This window comes from Vicugna pacos, chromosome 3 (genome assembly GCF_048564905.1).
Source record: "Vicugna pacos chromosome 3, VicPac4, whole genome shotgun sequence".
NCBI lineage: Eukaryota > Metazoa > Chordata > Mammalia > Artiodactyla > Camelidae > Vicugna > Vicugna pacos.
Genome location: NC_132989.1, coordinates 66,986,629 through 67,003,739, shown reverse-complemented (window position 1 = coordinate 67,003,739; position 17,111 = coordinate 66,986,629). Strand labels below are relative to the sequence as shown.

The 17,111-nt window shown below is 37.8% G+C and overlaps 1 protein-coding gene across 1 annotated transcript in view; it reads left to right on the top strand.

Annotated features, from left to right (window-relative positions):
- Positions 1-16,348, top strand: part of MSH3 (mutS homolog 3) — a 137,599-nt gene extending 121,251 nt beyond the window's left edge. The window contains exons 21-24 of the mRNA XM_072958444.1: positions 3,572-3,758; positions 7,594-7,723; positions 13,703-13,874; positions 16,106-16,348. Of these exons, the coding sequence (XP_072814545.1) occupies positions 3,572-3,758; positions 7,594-7,723; positions 13,703-13,874; positions 16,106-16,214 (598 nt within the window). The 3' untranslated portion in view covers positions 16,215-16,348. The remainder of the gene's footprint in view (positions 1-3,571; positions 3,759-7,593; positions 7,724-13,702; positions 13,875-16,105) is intronic.
- The last annotated feature ends 763 nt before the right edge of the window (positions 16,349-17,111 follow it).

Genomic DNA, 17,111 nt, shown 5'->3' with positions numbered 1-17,111 from the left:
ATGAAAAGTTCTGCTGTTGGATAGTAGTGATGACTGCACATTGTGCATATGCTTAATATCACTGAATTATACACCTAAAAATGTTAAAATGGTATATTTTAGTTTTATATATGTAATATATATACTTATATATTGTTTTAAATGCACTTAAAGTATGTCAAAAAAATCCTTCTGTGGTACAAATAATTATTGCCTCTTTAACAATTTTGATATTTAAGCTCTAATTACTTATCATTCAATATTAAAGAATCTTTTCTCCCCCCCCGTTAATTGCAGTATTTCTCCCTCATGCTAGCATTTTCCTTCATGAAGCTGAGATTGTGTTTTGAAGGGACAGAGGCCCACCCCTTTTGCTAAAATTTAGAAATATCTAGAATGTTACCTCAAAATATCAGGATCTCATAAAAATAAACCCTTGTTCAAATCTGCATGAAAGTGTTCTCAATTTTAGAAGCTGATTCAAAAAGTAATAATTTCTTTTCTCCATTAATGTTTTATTAAGCTTTGTTGACCTATATAAGGGTTATAGACTAGGAGGAAGTAGGGGATTAGACAGATTAGTCGGCCGCCACTCCTAAAAATATCAGAGTGATTTTTTTTCTTAATCACGTATCTGTAACCTGTCTACTCAGAGCAACCTAACTCTGAGATGAAACCTAAGGAATGAATTTTCTATTTTTCACTACATTTGAATATAAACATAGGTGGAATGATGATTATGACATAGGTTCTGAAATTCCTTACGTCTCTAACATATTTTAACATTTGAAAAATTTCGAAATCATTATCCAGTAGTATGTCTTGTAAATGTTTTTTGAATTAATAAACAATTACAAACTTTTCTTAATTATGTTACATCCTGCCATGTTTCAAAAACTTATTTTAGGCAATTTACTGGGAGATATACAATAGAGCAGGGTAATAAGAGTGAAATATGGTATTCAAAAATCGAGGAGAAATAAGGATAGAAATGTAAGATAAAGTAAGGGTTGCTGTTTGTTATTATAAGGTGTTATTCACTTGTTTCCTAGTAACCAAAACCAAAAGGAAAATGTGTTAGTGATAAAATTCTGCATCCATCAGGATCATATGAAGTCATTCTATTGCTGAAATTTATTGGAAAAATGAATTTCTTAAGAAGAAGAATTTCTTAGGAGAAGTTAACAAAATATTTTTATCAATAAACAGTTCCCACAATTACAAATGCATACTTCCCCAGTGGCCTCAGTGACTGATTAAGGTGCCAGCATTTCTTCAGTGTCTGCTAGGCAGCGTTGCTACCTTATCATGAGGTGCTATAAAAAATACAGTCTTGAAAGAAAATGTGTTGGCTCCTAATGCAGTGGCTTTCAGACTGTTCTTCAGGGTGTTAAGAGCCCCACAGGCCCCCTCTGGATGGGAAAAAGAGGCTTCATAGTGCTGGGTTCTTGACCAAATCACCATTCCTTTTATCTCATCTGCAGAGTTAAGTTAGTAAAATTTCATGTGAACATTGGATTTAACAGCTAAAAAGATACTTGTAAACCACTGGTCTAACAGTAGCGTTGGGACCATTGTTTAAAAAAGAAAAAATACATCCAACATCCCCTAAAATCTGGCCTGGCCTCCTTAAAGACAGAAATCCTGTGATACCATGAGGCACGCTGATACCATGGATCTTGCTGTATACATGCTTCAGTGCCATGTATATAAAGCCACCCACCCACCCACTCATCCAGAGGTTAAATTTCATTTAGACTGCTTGGTATGTTTATGGTTTCTATTTTTACACTCAGCTCTTAAATTCATATAAATTTATTTTGAAATATGATTTGAGTAGGGATACATCTTCGGTTTTTCTGTGTGTGTTTTTTTTCCCCTGAAACAACCAATTAGCTACCATGTTTTTTACTGATTGATCATTCATCCCTCCCTCCTGATTTGAAATCTCACCTTTGAATATCTTTCCCCAAGAGCATTCTACAATTCCTGAAGTTCCCAATGAGACCACTCTGTTAACATAGTGTTTCTAGAAAGTGCTTAAGTGTAGTACTTAAACTGTTGCATTAAAATCTTATCTAGTTTTTGCTTGTTATTCTAATTCTTGAGAATAAAAGAAGCCCCCCACCTCCAAATATTTGCCTTACTGGAGCTATTTTATTATCAGCCAAAGATTTGTTCTTTTTGTCAGCTCGCAACCTATCAGTAATAAAATCAAACAGTAAGTGGGCGTCAAACATTATGATTCTGAAGAATTCAGAGTGGTTACAGAGATAGGAAAGTTCAATCTTCTAGCTTTGTGGTAGGGGAAATATAAAGTAAACATTGAAAATTGAGGTAAAAAACAGAATGAACTTTGAAAAGGTAACTAGCATGCTCCTAAGCTAGCAACATTTTAGAAATTAAGTTTTGTAGTTACCAATATTAAAATGGATAAAATTGACACCACTTTGAGTAAAACCTCCATCATAGATGTAGTTAATTACAGTTTCTAAGTGCCGCTGATTCCTGGAGCAGTTCTTCTAAACCTCTCCCAGTCTGGAGTAGGGGAAACATTACACTCAGACTCCCTTGCCCAGTTCAGGGCTCCAGTCACAGGATGGTTAAAGCTTAATTTTACCATGAGTTTCTCCAGAAATAAGAGGTATGTTATGCTGCCATTGGTCACATGTGAACTGATGGAGCAAAACTAAATTGAGGAAGGCATTTTGCTAAGAAAATAGTTACCAGCATTCACAAAGCTGGCTAGTGTTTCAAAGCCTGAATTCTAAGTTTTGCTGTTGACTGCATGACCTTGAGTGAGTGTACCTAATTATTCTCTTCCCACCTCAGGTTTTTTCTTTTTGGTACATTTTACCAAATGTGTTCTGTAGATCATTATTTTCAGAAGGTGCTCTAGGAGAAGTTTCAAGCATCCGTGGTTAAATGAGTTGGAAGTGCTGTGTACTAGATCAGCTCTGTGAAACGCACGATGTGTAGTAGAATGTGAAAGGCCCCGAAGGAGTCTTAGAGGGAAGAACCCTTATGTCTTTCGGACCCATGTCTTGACATCTCTAAGGACTGTTCCCTGGAGCCCATTTTAGGAACCTGTATTATAGGAACCTCTATAATTCAAGTTCTGGTTAAAAAATTTGTTTTTCATTTGAATAAGTGATTTCAACAGGGTACCTTAATTCACAGTATCAGTGTGGAATCTTCTTAAGGAGACACTGGGAAAAGCCTTGGATTGTACAAGAACCTTGTGCTCGTGGATTTTAAACACAGCAGCCCAGAGAAGCGTTGTTTTCCCCTGTGAGCACCAAAACTCTGTTTTGAAATGATTGGTCAAAAAAGGCCGAGTCAGAGATTTCCCTCCTTTTCAGGAGCCCTGTCCTGTACCTCGGATTCTACCCAGAATGTTTCTATAAGGTGCTATTTGATGTTAGACACTCTTTATAGCCAACATGTGTTTTCTTTTGTTTAATATAATTTCAGCTAGTATTGGCTCAAAGAACATAGACCCCCTAGGGGTCATTATTGTTCAGAAAATAATGTCTGGCTTCTTCATAATGACGTTCACAGGAAAATCAGGGTATTGCCATCTTATTTGTAGGATGGGGGCTGCAGATAACATATGCAAAGGACAGAGTACATTTATGGAAGAACTGACTGACACAGCAGAAATAATAAGAAAAGCAACATCCCAGTCTTTGGTTATCTTGGATGAACTGGGAAGAGGGACGAGCACCTACGATGGAATTGCCATAGCTTATGCTACACTTGAGCATTTTATTAGAGAGGTAAGCCTCTTGCCAACCTTTTGTACATGAATGGTACGTACTATACAAATTGTTTTCCTGACCTCGGTTTCTAAATATTCAAAATTATCTTTGTTATAATTGATCCTCTGCCTGCAATTGATCATTCAAGTGCTACGTGGAACTCAGGTAGACTGGCCCTGAATAACGTTTGTCACTCTTTGATGTGTCTCCCTTTCTTATGTGTAAGCAGAATAAATCTGGTCAGTAGGAGAAAGGCCTCCCTGGCAATATTTCCACCTAGAACTGTATCTTATTATCCTTGGCAAACTCTAAATCAAGAGCAAAGACCATCCATCCACCTGCAACCCTATTCTTGAAAAAAGAACCAAATTAGGAGATGGTGCCATTTTAGTCCTGTGAAATACTTTTTTCTGGCAACATCCTGAAAGATCTCCATATAGCCTTTAATCGGATCTATTTGTGTCTCTGTTTCAGTAACAGTACTCCAGAGTTCATTTCTGAGCATCTCAATGTGAAATTTTGTTTGTATCAAACTTTCAATCCATATCATCTCTACCAGACTCTCCCCTTTATTAACCCTCTCTGTCTTGTTTATTTTGACCTCTCGCCCTTTCTCCCCCCTTCTTAGCACCTGCCCCTGAACCTTGTCTCTTCTGTTTTTTCTTTTTCTATTTTGTTCTCTACTTTTTTACACTTTTCTTTGTTTCTGTGTCTTTCTCCCATTTTCATTTCTGGCTTTCTTCCTTAAATAGCCAATAAAAGCATATTTTTCTCATATTTCTTTGCAAAAAAATGCAAAAATAAAATCCCCTTTTCTTTAAATTTTTGTGACCCTCAGTTTTAATAGTTAGTTAGATTACATAGTTAATGATGGCATATTTTCTATTTTGAAAGAAATACTTTTCATTTTTCTTTGAAAAGAAATTCTGTATTTGCAGAAAGACACAGCTCAAGAACTTCTTTCCTCATTATAGAAACTATGTATCACAGGTTCAGTAAAGTCCTGTGTCTGCCTCCAAAACATATTTTAAACATTTATTTAAGAATATTACTCAGCTGTTAAAAAAATGAAATTTTGCCATTTGCAGCAACATGGATGGACTTGGAGGGCATTTTGCTAAGTGAAGTAAGTCAGAGGAAAATAAAATACTGTATGATATCACTTATATGTGGAATCTAAAAAATACAACAAACTAGTGAATAAAACAAAAAAGAAGCTGACTCACAGATATAGAGGACAAACTACTGATTTCCAATAGGGAGAGGGATGGGGGAGGGGCATCATAGGGGTAGGTGGGGAAAAAGGGTTATTATGGATTAAATGAAATCATTTCATACATGAAGCCATGTGTGAAACTTGTACAGCACTATAGAATTTTAAGAATTTTTCATTTAATAAAAAATAAATTAAAAAATAAGAACATTCATTTAAGAGCCTTTAGGAACAAATATGACAGAGCTGAATTTGTCAACTGTGATTTCATCATTTCTACTCTGTAGCAGTTTATCAGTTACTATGACTGCATAGCAAATTACTCCAAAAGTAAGTGGCTTAAAACAACAATCAGTTACTATGTCTCGCAGCGTCTGGAGGTGAGGAATTCAGGAGCAGCTTAGCTGCGTGGTTTCGGCTTAGGGCCTCTCCTGAGGTGGCAGTCAACTTGTCAGCCAGGGCTGTAGTCATCTGAAGGCTTGACCAGGCAGGAAGAATCTCTTCCAGTGTGGCTCATTCACATGGTTGGCAAGTTGGTGCTGGTGGTTGGCCAGGGCCCTTGGTTCCTTTCCCTGCTGTCCTCCCCACAGGGCTGTTTGAGTATTCTTACAGAGTGTCATCTGGCTTCCCCCTGAGGGAGTGTTCCAAGAGGCCAAGGTAGAGGCAGCAGTACATTTTATAAGCAAGCTTCAGAAGCCACACGCTGTCACTGCCATCATGTTCTGTTGGCCACACAGCCCCCCACCCCCACCCCGATTCATTGTAGGAAGGGGCTCCTCAAGAGCATAAACATTGGGAAGTAAAGATCTCTGGGGCCATGTTGGAGGCTGGCTACCAAAAGCAGTTTGTCAGTATTTCCAAGATTCTCTAAGAATCTTCAGGAACCAATTTTGACAGAACTGAGTTTGTCACTTCTGTTTTCATTGCCTATATAGCAGTTTTGGGTTACTTTAAGTGTTAATGAAGAAAGTATTAGTTTTAGATAAAACTTACCTTGGAGGCAAATCATTGAAAATTTATCAGAAGTAAGAGTCACTAACATTCTTAAAGATAAAAATCATTATTTTTCATGGTGTCTTTTGATTGCTGAAATGGAGAGAGAGAAAAGAGAAGAGGAGTGGGGGAGGTTTTGTGTTGCTGCGGCGAGCTGAAAATGGCCTTGAGGAGAGCAGTGGTGTAACCCAGACCCTCATGTCTTCCAGCTAGAATTGCCCGTCAGCTCAGGGAAGGGGCACCATGGAGACAGCCAGTCCTAAGATGCTTCAGGGCAGATTTTAAGAGCAACTTGTCAAAAGAAATCCTGCCTTAATAAGTTTATTTTTAATTGTAATTAGAGAGAAGGTATACATCATGACTTTAAATAAAGTAAATGGCAGATGGATCAGCACTGGAGTTCTTCAATTTAATTAACCTCTTCTGTTACTTTCTAGACCATGAGTTGGTGTTAACTTCCCTTAAAATAGGGATTTCTAGAACACATATAATGTGTGCTCTAAAGCAGTGCTTATTAAATAATCCACAAGTCTATATTGATAGTAATAAAACAAAAATAAGTTTTAAAATGATGGGGGGTAAGGTGGGATGAAGGGAAAGCTGTACTTTACAAAATGTAAGCTAATGAATAGAGAATGCTGTTTATTGGCTGGCATTTTGGTGTTTTTTTAAATCAACATTAACTATGACAATATACCATTTTTTTAAATCAACATTTATTAACTAGCACGATAATAACTGATTCAGGAAATGATGATCAACAAATGGTGAAAGCTTTGGGTGAAAGATTGTTGGAGAAAAGGATATTCACAGTCTCAAATTAATACCCCACAGGTTATTTAATAATTACAAAAGAGAAAAAAGTACAATGAAGAAATCTTCTAGGCACCCACTTACACCACATAAACAGATTTAGCATCCCCCGTAATGGGTCAGATTGACATCATGTGCCTCCTGTTGTGATGTACTGGAAAGGATATGTCATGTACATATATATGTAATATTCCTGGCAATAAGGTGTAATCTGAATTCCATCAGGAGGAAACAATTAGCCGACTCCAAATTGAGGCATATTGTGCAAAACAGCTCTCCTGAATAGTTCAAAAATGTTAAAGTCATAAAAGACAAAAAAGAAAAGAGTGGGGAACTTTTCTATAGTAATGGGGGCTAAGGAGACATGACTGAGTGCACCACATGAGCCTTTATTTTTTATTTAAATATAAAGAAATTTATAAAGAACATTATTGGGACAGTTGGGGAAATTCATGGGCTGTATATTAGTAAATAGTAATATATCAATGTTAAATTTCTTGAGTGTATCATTTTATTCTGGTTATATAGGAGAATGTTTTTGTTCTCAGAAGATAGAATCTTAAGTATTTAGGGATGAAGTGTCACGATGGCTGCAGTTAATTCTCAAATGGTGCAGAAAAAAAAGTGTGTGTGTGTGTGTGTAGAGGTGAGGGAGGAAGAAAGGGAAAATATGGCAAAATATTAAATGGTTATCTAGATAAAGAATATATAAGTGTTCATTGTACTTTTCTTTCAACTTTTATGAAGGTTTGAAGTTTTTCAAAATAAAGCTGGAGAAAAGTTTAAATTAAAATTTAAAAATAAAGTAACATTCATTTTGTCTTACTGCTTTAGGTAAAATCCTTTACCCTGTTTGTTACGCATTATCCACCAGTTTGTGAGTTAGAAAAAAGTTACTCACAACATGTGGGGAATTATCACATGGGATTCTTGGTCATTGAGGATGAAAGCAAACAGGATCCAGGTATGAGATGTTCTTGCAGTAAGTACAATTAGAATTCTTTTGGTTTTCATGATTGATAACTCGAAGTTCATAGGAGCATGATTAATAATGAAAACTGTGAATGTTGATTGTGATTGACATTTGCCCAAATTCATTTTCTCTAAGCTTAGAGTCAAGTAGGATTTGCATTTATCCTTACCTTCTCTCAGTCCTTCTCTGGCCTTCCTTAACTCATTTTTCTACAAGAAGAAGGTTGGATAAGGGGGGTATTTAGGTTTTACCCTTAGATTCATTTCAGGAAAGATGCCCTAACAGTCAGATGTATTAGTCATCTTTTAAAATGCTCAATGTAGTTCCCAAAATATCATTTAACATTAATTAGTTACCAGGAGCCATATTCTATATTGGATGCATGTTTTATCTTAATTTGATAAGGAAACTCAATCTCAGGTAAAGTGGCTTGCCCATGTCGGCCACCTGGGTAGGGGCTGAACTGAGCCTAGAATCCATGTCCTCTGCTTGCAGGTCCGCCTCTACTCTGTTAAAACTGCCGTGGGCTGTTTTTCCTAGCATTCTGCTTACTGCTTGTGTCACAGAAATGAAACAGTTCATGAAAAAGAACACCATTAGCTAATAGAAATAAATTCAAGTGCTGTAAGTAATATAGTAGATTTTAAACTTTTTTTTCCTGTTCAGTAGTAATTTTTTTAAGCTGCCAACCTATGGGCCAGTGACGGTTTTACTCAGTTGGTGTGTTACAATGGAAAACCCATTATCCAAGATACTCCGGAGTCCACATTTTATTTTGGAAAAGAAATAAGTAAGGATGGACCTGAAAAAGAAATCAGGCGACTGGCCCAAAATAAAACAAAGCATTGGACCTAAGATAAACGTAATGTTAGGCAATCGTTGCCTTTCACCACGCTGCTAGTCATGAAAAACACATCATAAATTCTCTCATGGAAGCAATTTCATATCTATTAATCTGCATCCAAAGTGACAGGGGAAGCTTATAAGCTGAAACCCAGTGGGATAAACAAGAGTTCACCAACAGGGAAGGGTCAGTGGTAAGCATTTGATGTGAACTGCCTGCTAATGCAGACCCTTACTTCTTAAGTGTTTTGGCATTTTATTCTATTGATTGAAGTTTTTATTCATGAACATAATTTAAAAAAAGCTAAATGATGCTAGAGACTCGTGCTAACAGGCAGTGGTCCCCTGCTTCCACCACTTCACCCAACGGCCCCTCCCCATCCCTGTTCCCAGGCAGCCACTCTTGACTCTAATCCGTTTCTTCTACAGTTCTAAATTCCTGTGCTTATTTTCCTGTCTCTTGGTCCTCAAGGCACACTACTGACTTCTCCTGTTAAATGAGGGTCTCCAGCACCCCCTTCCACTTCCTCCTGGTATAGCCGTTTCACATTTTTTCTGTTTCATTCATTGTCACTGTTTGTTTTCACTGTTACTGCAAGTAGGTATTGCTTATTCATGAACCAAGTATGGAGACAAGTATTTCTCTTTTCTTGAAGGTAATAATCACCTTGTTTTTTTTTTCCTTTCATTGTTTATTTGAGTCTATTGCTGAATCTTCCCGTATCCCCCAATAGCTTTGTAAAACACCTCTCTAGACATTTTTCCACATGATTGAACCTGTTGGTTCCAGTTTTCCCCACCGAGGACATTTCTACTGGAGCCCTATGTCCTCCTGCTCATCTGAACTGGTTGTTGTCCAGAGATCTGCCTTTGCTGCCTTCCTAGGAAGTCTCTTAACCCCTTTTCTGTGCTTGTAATTCTGACAATCAGAACACTTGGACTCACATTCACACTGGACTCAGCCACCTCTAAATTTTTTTTTAATCTATCCTGAAAGTGACTTCAGAAACTATTTGATCAGCATATATCTCTTTAATAAATGCCTAGAGAAGTTCTGCTTTGAAACAGTTTTGCTTGGGGTGGTAGTAATAGCTCAGCGGTAGAGCGCCTGCTTAGCATGCACAAGGTCCCGGGTTCAGTCCCCAGTGCCTCCATTAAGGAGTGGAGTGAGGGGTCAACTTTTGCTAAGTTTCCCTATAACAGGCAGAAACATGAATTATTGCTTTCACTGATTCTGAGCAGTGTCAGATAAGCTTCTCAATAATACCCATTTAAGAAATGGTCATGGCTTGTAAGTAAAGTCCTCATCAGGAACTTTTATTGTGAGACTGTAGAGAAGTGAGTCTTTTTTTTTTTTTTACCATCTCCACTGTGACTTGGCTCTCCCTGCCTCCACATTTCCTTTATACACACATACTCTCTCTCCCTTCCCCTTCCTGCCTCTCCCTCCCTCTCTCCCATGGAAGGGGGGTGAAAGATGGTCTCAAGGTAGACTGTAACTCTAAAAACAGCTCCCTCAGGTGATTATGGAAAAGTGGGCACATTATTTATCTTGGCGGCGTAAGCACTACCATAATTAGTACAAAAGTGGAGACTAGCACGTGATGACAAATTCAGCAGTTGTTTGTACTGAGGTGTGTTGATGAGTCACTCAGAGCAATATAATATTATATATAACTTAGCTGTATTTTATAGCTGTATTATATGTAAGAAACCCTTTTTGCTAGTTATATATTATATGCATATAAAGCAAAAAAAGAAAAACCCATCAGCAAAGCAATGTTTAAATGAGGGGATTTTATGGCATTTAGTACACTTTCAGAAAAAGATGAATGGATGGATAGTGAACAGATGGACAGACAGATGAATTAATCTTTTTTTTTTTTTAAAGGAAAGATCAGTGTGGAAGTTAGATTGTAGAGGAGAGGCTGGAGGTGGGGACATCAGTTAGGACTAACCCAGTTGAAATGATAAAGGCTATATTTGCCTTAAAGATGACAAGAGTTTGCTTTTTTGATGCCCTGCTGCTGCACACTTCGCTTTTGGTCTTGTGAGCACTGAGGGGTAGCAGGAGATTATCCAGGTTAGCAGGCAGTGGTTTCTACATGCTTCTTGCCTAGTCTTTTCCCACCCACTTCCTCACCTGTTCTTTGTGTTCCTTAAGTTTTATTTAGAGGCAAAAGTTATTCTTAGTGCTTTGTAATGTGAGTTTTAGTCTGTGTATTCCTGAGACTGTTAGCTTTCTTTTCACCTCCCACCTCCAGCACCGACCCTTAGAAACATATTACCTGTCTGTGGCTGAATTCTTAGAGGAGGTTAAAGAAAATTCCGTTATCCTTTTTCTTTGTTGTGTTCAGTCTTTTGGCTTTTTTGTTTTTAGCTGATAAAAGAATAGAGCATACACATTTATCAAATGAAATAATGTATGAGAAAAGTTTTTGGTAGAGCTATGCTAAGTATACTAGGGTCTCAGAAATGATTGTGAATCTGGTTCATCTGGGACATTTTTGCAACACAGTGCAGTTATATTGAATTTCGTAATAAAAGCTGCATAATCCTGAGGTGCTTTAGATTTATCAACAATTAAACTGTATGCAGCTGTTGAGGAGGAAGAATTTTTCCTCTGCCCTTCTTGGTTCTTTGGCTGATCTAATAATCAAATTAACAGAAGACAAATTAACAGGAGAAAAATAAATGTAATTATGTACCGTACCTACCAGGGCCCCATAAGAATATGAAGGCAGGCTGGGCAGTTGAGGCTTCTGTACCTTCCTGACCTAGGAAATGGGAGAGGAGATGGGGCTTCAAAGGGGAAGAGGGTATATGAAAAGGAATATAAGTATGTATATGCATGACTGGGACATTGTGCTGTAGACCAGAAATTGACACATTGTAACTGACTCTGCTTCAGTAAAAATAAAAATAAAAGGTGGTAAGGAAGACTGTAATTCACAGGGCAATAAGAAAAACAAATATTTGGTAATTAGATATTTGTCCGGCCATACAGATAGAAGATAAAAGTTACCTCTGGTAATAGCTCTGTCTCTAAGCCAGGATCCCCCCACCCCCATCTAAATTCTCTTAGGCAACTGAGGAGGTGGTTAAAAAGCCCTTCCTGAGCCTTTTGGACCTCCATTGTCTTCAGCTCAAGATAACCTGCGTGCCATAGCGGCACATTTCGGGGAGGCTGGTTCTGAACCCCTCCATAGCATTGTCTTTGTATTATTGTGCTTATTATATCCCAGTTCTTTTAACATTGTAACTTCATGTTTATGTAGTGTGTGATAGGCTGGCTTCCCCAGGAAGCAGATTCTGAGATTCGCATGAGTTTCACTGGGGAGTGCTCTCCTGATCAACACCCAAGCACAGGACTAGGCAGGACTCGGCTGTGTTACAGTTTTGAGGCTTCAGCCATCCCTGCTAAGCTCTGAGACTGGGCTGGAGTTGGCTCACCTTGAGGTGAGAGAGCCAGGCTTTTATACTTTTCATGAGTTATCTATTGTTGCATAACAAATTACCCCCAAAACATAGCAGCTTAGCACTACAAATATTTAATATCTCATAATTTCTGTGGGTCAGGAATCCAGGGGCAGCTAAGCCGAACACCTCTACCTCACAGTCTCTCACAAGACTCCATCAATGTATCGGCTGGGGCAGCAGTCATTTGAAGGCTTGACTGGGGCAGCCCATGGCCCAGCCCCCTCACATGGTCAGTGGCATCCCTCAGAATATCCACTTCCAACTTTACTCGTGGCTGTGGGCAGGCCTCCAGGCCCTCACTGATTTATTGGCCAGAGACATCAATTTCTTTCCATGAGGACCTCTCCATACAGCAGCCCACAGCATGGCAACTGGCTTCCCTTAGACAAAACAAGCGAGAAAGTGAGTGCTCAAGACAAGCCAGTCTTTTGTAATCTAGTCTAGTCGCAAAAATGACATGCCATAATTTTTGTCATATTCTGTTCTTTGGAATCAAGTCCCTTGGTCCTGCCCACACTCCAGGAGAGGCAGTGACGTAAGAGCATGAATACCAGCAGGCAGGGATTTTTGGTGGCCTCTTAGAGTCTGCCTATCAACCCCCTGAGCAACCAGTCACACATGCAGGCTGCCCAGGGTGACCTTGCATGAAGCAGAGCTCTCCAGCTGAGGCGGTTCCCAACAAGAGCAACAGCTGAGGGTTGCAGGCTAACAACTTTCCTGACAGTTGGGTCAATAAACGCTTCAGTCCCAAGTGGGATTTGGGTAGTACCGAACAGCATCCCCTTCAATATGTATAACTGTTAGTTAACTAGGGTATTTAATAAGCCAGAGTTTCTCTGTCTTGTAGTTTAAACTGTGCAACATGTAATATTTCCTTACCTGCTTTTGTTATTTTATTTCTAGCAGTCTTAGAAACATCTTTTTTTTTTACTTTTAACATTTTTTATTGATTTATAATCATTTTGCAATGTTGTGTGAAATTCCAGTGTTCAGCACAATTTTTCAGTCATACATGGACATATACACACTCATTGTCACATTTTTTCTCTGTGATTTATCATAACATTTTGTGTAAATTTCCCTGTGCTATACAGTATAATCTTGTTTATCTATTCTACAATTTTGAAATCCCAGTCTGTCCCTTCCCACCCTCCGCCCCCCGAAACATCTTTTATATATGTTACTTTACATTATATACAAGAGACTGTTTGGTGAACACATTTTTCCTCTGGAATACCACTTTTTAAAAATCTGTTTTTAAAGGAGAAATTATATTATGCCATGTATCAGAATCACTCTCTTTTTGATATAGAAGTTTTGTTCAAATTTTTCAGCAAGCAGCATAAAACTAAATACTTCTTAGCTTACAATGAATAATTGTTAAGGACCAGTTTAACTGAGCTAAAAGATAAATCTTAAATGCAGACGCATTTTCAAAACAGCATTTGCCCTTTTTCTAAACATGTAATATTGATAAAAGGAGCTAACAAGTGATTAGGGACAGTGGATTTCTTTTTTAGGTTATGAATTTTAATTGAGTAAAGTTAAAAGAATTTATATGTTGTCTTTAATCCTCTGATTTCTTTCCAACTTTCAAGCATGGTTTTCTTTATCTCTCTTTCTCTCTCTTTTAACTTTATTTTTCAGGTGAAGAAGACCCAGTTGTTGATTTTGTCACTTTTCTTTATCAAATAACCAGAGGAGTTGCAGCCAGGAGTTATGGACTAAATGTGGCTAAACTTGCAGATATTCCTGGAGAAATTTTGAAGAAAGCAGCTGTCAAGTCAAAAGAGCTGGAAACATTAGTAAATATGAAAAGGTCAGGGTGATTGCGCTGCATTTTTTGATTTGTAATGAAATGTTCCAAGTTGTCCAGGGGAGAAGATTGTCCTATAAATGAACATCAGATCTTCCTTCAAGTACCTCTTCGAATATTCTGACACATTTAATTACGATAAAATGAAAACAGCTCTTCCCAGAGCTCATGTGAATTCACTCGGAGCTCTCTAGTCATATCTTTATCTATTAAGTTGCAAGATTGGTTTTTCCAATCATTTTTCTAAAAACTTGATTCCTTATGTGTGCCAACACATTTAGTTGCTTAAAATATTCATTTATGCAGAAAATTACTAGAAGAAACCTCAATATATAAAACACTTACAGTACTTCTTTTATTCATATATGCAGTGGTTGCATTCAGAAATCCACATGTCACTTTGTTGATTTGTTTGTGACACATTTTTCATTCTAAACTGACTTCTGTGTCACCTAGAATGCTTATGTGAATACATTCCACCTTTTACCCTGGATATCCGGTCAGTATGTAGTCAGTATATAAACTAATCTTCATATACACCTGAGACATACTTTAGAAAGAAGTTATTCCTAGGAAAATATCATTAATAAATAATAAATTATAGCTTTTTGTTTCCCAAATATAAGATTAATTTATCAAACAGCATAAGCTCCTCAACCACCTCCTGCCCACCCCTCCTCTGCCCAGAGAGTCTGATCTGCCTGGGGCTGGACACTACTGACCTGGTCCATAACCGTGTGACCACAGGTGAACAGACTGTTAGTCACATAGAACATCTTGGCTGGTCACCATACTATAAGAATATTTTTTTAGCTCTGGAAATCATTACCAATTTAAATGTGAAATTGATACCTAATATTAATTAAAGAAACAGTTGCCAGCTTGGATGCTGAGGTACAGTTGTGCAACCACCTTCCTTGCTGCTGCTCTGCCTTGCGCTCCACACCTTGCAGTGGTAAATGGTGGTGGACCGGGTCCAGGGTGCTAGAATACTACGGAAGTCATGTAGCTTCCTCTGTTGACGTCCTCATCTGGATCCTTTCCATGATGCCAAATTAGAAGCAAGTGATGCAATCAGTGAGAGCCTATTTCTAGTTATTTGTTACAAAGTAGAATATGAAACATTTCTGGAGAGAAAAGGGATCGGAGTTTAAAAATAAGCTTAGCCCTTAGTTATTTGCAAAGTCAGAAGACAGGTTTAAGTCCTCTTTTGTTGTCTCATTTTTCTTTTTCCCTAAAGAAACTAGAGAAAAAAACTTTACGACAAAAGATGCATATGCGAGATGGCAATAAAATATGAGAGTTCATACATGTTGCTGTTATCTAGCCTAGGAAGCCAGAACAATAAAATTCACAGATTACTTATAAATTTTTTAACTCTTCCTACTAGTATATGGTATTTTGAAGTCTAGAAAGTTACCTTGACAAGACAGTTGTAGGAAGAGGTTGCCTTGGAATGGAATCTGATGATTTATCAATAAACACACTAAAAGTGCTTATCACACCTATTCCATTGGCCAGATGTGAGAAACCAAAGTGAATCTGGTGCATTCATATGGATTTGTTAATAGCTGATACTTCCTGAATGCTTACTGTGCAACCAAGTCTGGGCAGTCAGTCATTCACAGCAGCCGACACTGTGCCAGTTACTGTTCTTTCTGCTTTCCGTGCATTAACCCACTTAATCCTTGTGACAGCCTCGTGAGATAGGTACCGTTGTCATCCCCATGTTATAGTTGGGGAAGGTGAGGCCAAGTGAAGGCAGGAAGCTGACGAGGAAGGCAGGGTCACTCAGCTAGTTATTGGTGGAGCAGTGACTGAAACTCAGATACTCCCTCTCTAGACCCTAAACATTTAACTGGGTTGCTTTTCTCCAGAAAAAAAGTAGGTCTATGTTATATGGGCATTTTACTCTTTCAGTAGCTAGCTTTATGTTATTAAATGAGTTGTACTTTTCTTCCTGTGAGCACACACCCCTTCTGGCTGAGTTAGAAGGGGAGGAAGCTGGGCTCTCCCCTCCCCGGAGGCAGGAGTGCTGATCCACAGCTTCATCCCTTGATTGCGGCAGCAGCACTGAAAACTCCTTTCACCTGAATCTGATGCCGACAGAGCTTCCCAGCCACAGGGTCCTGCCTGCTAGTCTGATGTCGCAGACTGTTCATAGCTTTCGATGAGATGTATTGTTCCCTAACAATTTGACTTATAAAGTAAATAGTGTTTTATTTTCTTTCCAGGAAACGGCTTAAGTGTTTTGAGAAGTTATGGACAATAAATGATGCAAAGGACTTGCAAAAGTGGACAGAGGAGTTGGAAATGGAAGAAGTTACTTCTCTTCCTGATTAAAACTAAGATTACATTCTTTAACGAAAAAGAGAAAATTGAACTACCAACTGTACAAAATAACTCTCCAGTTACAGCCCATCTTTGTGTGACGTGAGCAGAAAACATGACCGTGGTATATTCCTATTAGAAACAGAGAGGCTTTTTGTGTAGAAAGTCTGTTTCAAGTTCCTGCCATCCTGACTTTTAAGAGTACAAACACTTGAATATTAAGATTTCTATCATGTCATTAGAGAATTTCAGGGACAGTAAGACTCACATAAAATCAAAACCTTCTAAGTAAAACCTAAAGTGGTAAAATATACAGTTCATAAAATTTAAGAATGATATAACATACTGTTTCTTAACATTTTTTATTGAGTTATAGTCATTTAATAATGTGTGTCAAATTCCAGTGTAGAGCACAATTTTTCAGTTACACATAAACATACATACATTCGTTGTCACATTTTTTTCACTGTGAGCTACCACAAGATCTTGTATATATTTCCCTGTGCTATACAGTATAATCTTGCTTATCTTAGAATGACATAAAAATTTAATTTATAATTTTATTTGTTTTGGTTCAGATCATTTGCAACTGGCTGAAGTGTCTGGCAGGAATATACCTTTACACTGGAGCAAAAATAATTTTATAATGCCACCAGTTTATTCACTATGAGCATAAGAATTTTTTTTTTTGTATTGAGTTATAGTCAGCATAAGAATTCTTGAAGAGAAATAGAAAGCTGTTAGAAGCTAGAGCACAGAAAGAGTAAGGTCATATGAAATTTGAAAAATTAACTGTCACAGTTTAAGCAATTTAAAGATTATTGGATGAAATTGTCATTCATTCCAGTAATAAACATTTAATGAATAGTTGCTATAATTTATGGGGTTTTTTCCTGTTGAATTTTGTTG